General features: G+C 32.6%; 1 protein-coding gene across 2 annotated transcripts in view; it reads left to right on the top strand.

The window, feature by feature from the left end:
- The window catches only part of LOC107643899 (RNA polymerase I-specific transcription initiation factor RRN3), a 9,091-nt gene extending 7,512 nt beyond the window's left edge, over positions 1 to 1,579 (top strand). For both annotated transcript variants that reach the window (XM_016347650.2, XM_016347649.2), the window contains exons 14-16: positions 351 to 470; positions 645 to 829; positions 949 to 1,579. In XM_016347650.2, the coding sequence (XP_016203136.1) occupies positions 351 to 470; positions 645 to 829; positions 949 to 1,240 (597 nt within the window). In that variant the 3' untranslated portion in view covers positions 1,241 to 1,579. The remainder of the gene's footprint in view (positions 1 to 350; positions 471 to 644; positions 830 to 948) is intronic.

Genomic DNA, 3,076 nt, shown 5'->3' with positions numbered 1-3,076 from the left:
AAACTAGGTATAATTAATTTCTAGAAATATTTAAAAGAATTCTTAATTTAGGAATTAAGGGGATGCATGGCCGAAATTGTTAGGAAGATAAATCATTTGCCATGGTTTGAAAGCTTCCTGTTAGTGTATCCTTTGATATGTGCTTTTGAGCCCTCAATCCTCTGCTGTTTATTGTAAGCAATTGGTTTGGTTTGGCTACCTTACAAATTATTTTAACCTGGTTAGAAAACCTAAGTATTTCTGTGAACAATCATTCATGTTGTTGCTATCATGTTTTTTTATTTTTATGCTTAATTTCTTTTGGTAGATAATTTGGATTTTGGTGTTCATAAGCTTGTTTTTGTGAGCAGGCTCTCATGTACATGCTGTGTTTTCGAATGAGATCTCTGATGGATGCTCCAAGGCTCAAAATGCAACTTCTAAATATGCCCATGGAGCCAATCTTGCAACATAAATTGAATCCTTTGAAGGTAATGAACTTCTCAAAAGCTATCATGGTTTATAGAGAGTATAACATGCTAAGATTTTATGGATAGTGATATAATCGCTGAAGACTGGAATGATTTTGGTTAATTATTGTTATTTTGCTCCGACCTTGATTATTCTATCTAAAATGTATAATTAAGCTGACATTTTTCCAACAGGTTTGTCTACCTACTGTAGTAGTGGAATTCCTAAGACAAGCAAAGGCTGCTAAGCTCTTCATGACATCAGAATCATTTGCCTTTGATGATATGCTCGAATCTGATCTTTCGAGGGCATTTGGTGGGATAGATAGGCTCGACGCGTTCTTTCCTTTTGATCCTTGTTTACTGAAGAAAAGTGAAAGGTTTGTAAGCTAGTTCTATGAAGGAAAAAAATCGACAGATTTGTCCAAACTTTTTTCCTAGTTTAGTTGTTGATGCTGCTTCTTCTGCCTTCCACTCTAAATTCCGTTGCTGTTTACAGTTATATACGGCCACATTTTGCTCGCTGGTCAAAGATCAAATGTGATGGTGCCAACGATGGCGACCTCAGTGAAAGTGGCAGTGATGCATCCGATGACGAATTTGTCGACATGAATGAGAATGATATGATTGAAGATGACATGACAGTGAGTGTACAAGCAGGTTTGGATTTCGACCCCGACTTGAATAGAATGTCTATCACGCCCAAGAACAAGTTTCTGTTACATTTTCAACAGCAAAACGCAAGAATGCCCGCAAGAATCAGACCATCCACTAGTCCAGAGTCTTTGTAATGAAATTCTTGTGGCGAAAAACATGTCAATTTTGCAATGTTTTGGCGTGGCAGGATTAGGAAGTCTATGTTGGTGTTCTTTATAGTGAAGAAAACGGGGGAGCATTGTGCAGTGTTTTGGGGTATTTTTCCCCATATTCAGGGCAATTGTAAGTGTAGTTTTTAACTTATGTTCACTTTGTGCTGCCTATTAAGAAAATGAGCAGAGTAGCCAACATTTTTAGGATTCCGCTCGTCGTCACTATCTTGTAAATTGTAATAGTAGTGTTTCAAAATTAACTACTTTTTTTTTTTGGACGGGAAAATTAACTACTTGAAAGTAATATTATTTATTTACTTCAAAATATATGGGCCTTTTGCCTTAGAAGTTGTGCCGTTCGTTGGGTTTCGTATTTTTGGTACCCACAATAAAATTCTAGTGAAAGGAAGGAATACGTCCTTCTTTGAGATGTGGAAGTTCTACCTTCTTTTATTTACATAGCCGTACTTAATTTATTTTCTTTAGACCATTGTAGTCTTGTATTTGTGAAATTTTTAGGGTGTTTTGTATTTTTTGTATTTTTTCGCTAAAATTTCACTCTATTTTTGTTACGTAACTCAACCGATGACTTTAAAATATGTGAAATGCTAGTGGAAAAAAAAGTTGATTAGAGCTCAAATGTAAAATGAAAATATAAGTATTGGTGAAAATTTACATCCGGTTGTTATCATGTAAAGCTTTTAGGTGAGAATTAGATAATTTGATATATTTAACTAAATTATTATCTAACGGATTTTTAACTATAAATTTTACATAAAACCAATTGCATCCGAGTCTTTATCACAAGTAAAAGACATTAATTATTTACCATTTTATCTTATTTCAGTTGCAAATAAAAATATAAATTTTCAAAAACTTCAAAAATAAAAATATATAAAACCTCAAATAATAAAAGAAGCAAATATAAAGAAGAGCATAAAAAAATTATTAATAAAATTAGAATGACTTTCTAACATTTATTTCGAGTGTTTTTGAATTTGAGCTCGTTTTAAAAATATAAAAACTTTTGTTGAAAATAAGTGAATACAAAATAATGAATTGGGGTAAATTTATAAATAATTTTGGCAATTCCATTGAATGGAGCTCTCCATGAGAGTTCCATCTCTCCATGAGAGTTCCATCAAATACTTTACCAACTTTTCAATATGGTGAATTAATTGTGGTGGATCATGAAAGTTGGGGTCTTGGGGAAAAAGAGATTTAAAGACATGTGGTTCGGTACCACTGCATAATTGTGATAAAATGGAATAAACCTTTTGAAGCTTCGAATATTATGTAAAGGGAAGATATATCTATGGATGGTGCATGCAATTTGTAAGTTGCATGTCATTTGATTAGCTGAGGTAAAATCTGCGTCGTTCATGTTACCAAATATCATCGGCCATTGTCTGGGTATCATAAATTTAGCATAATGAACCTATCATTTGCAAATTAAAATTTTGCTTATAAGTACTCTATATATATATATACACACGTAAACGTCATGTGTAGTAGGGGTGTTCAAATCCAAACCGATCCAAATTAAACCGCTCATCCAATTCGATCCAAACCGAAAACCGATTAAAACCGCACTAATTCGGATTTGATTGGATTCTATTTTTTGTAAACCGCTGGATTGGATCGGATTTCGGATCTACTTTTCATAACCGATCCAATCCAATTCAAACCGCACAATGTGCTATAATATTATTATTTTATTATTATATTTACAATTATACTTATAACATGTTCAATTTGTTATACATTTTCCTATTATTCATGTATTATTATTATTTAATAAATATTTTATGTTCAAAA

The sequence above is a fragment of the Arachis ipaensis genome, chromosome B05 (genome assembly GCF_000816755.2).
Source record: "Arachis ipaensis cultivar K30076 chromosome B05, Araip1.1, whole genome shotgun sequence".
In the NCBI taxonomy this organism is placed as follows: Eukaryota; Viridiplantae; Streptophyta; class Magnoliopsida; order Fabales; family Fabaceae; genus Arachis; species Arachis ipaensis.
This window is presented reverse-complemented; position numbering and strand designations above follow the sequence as displayed.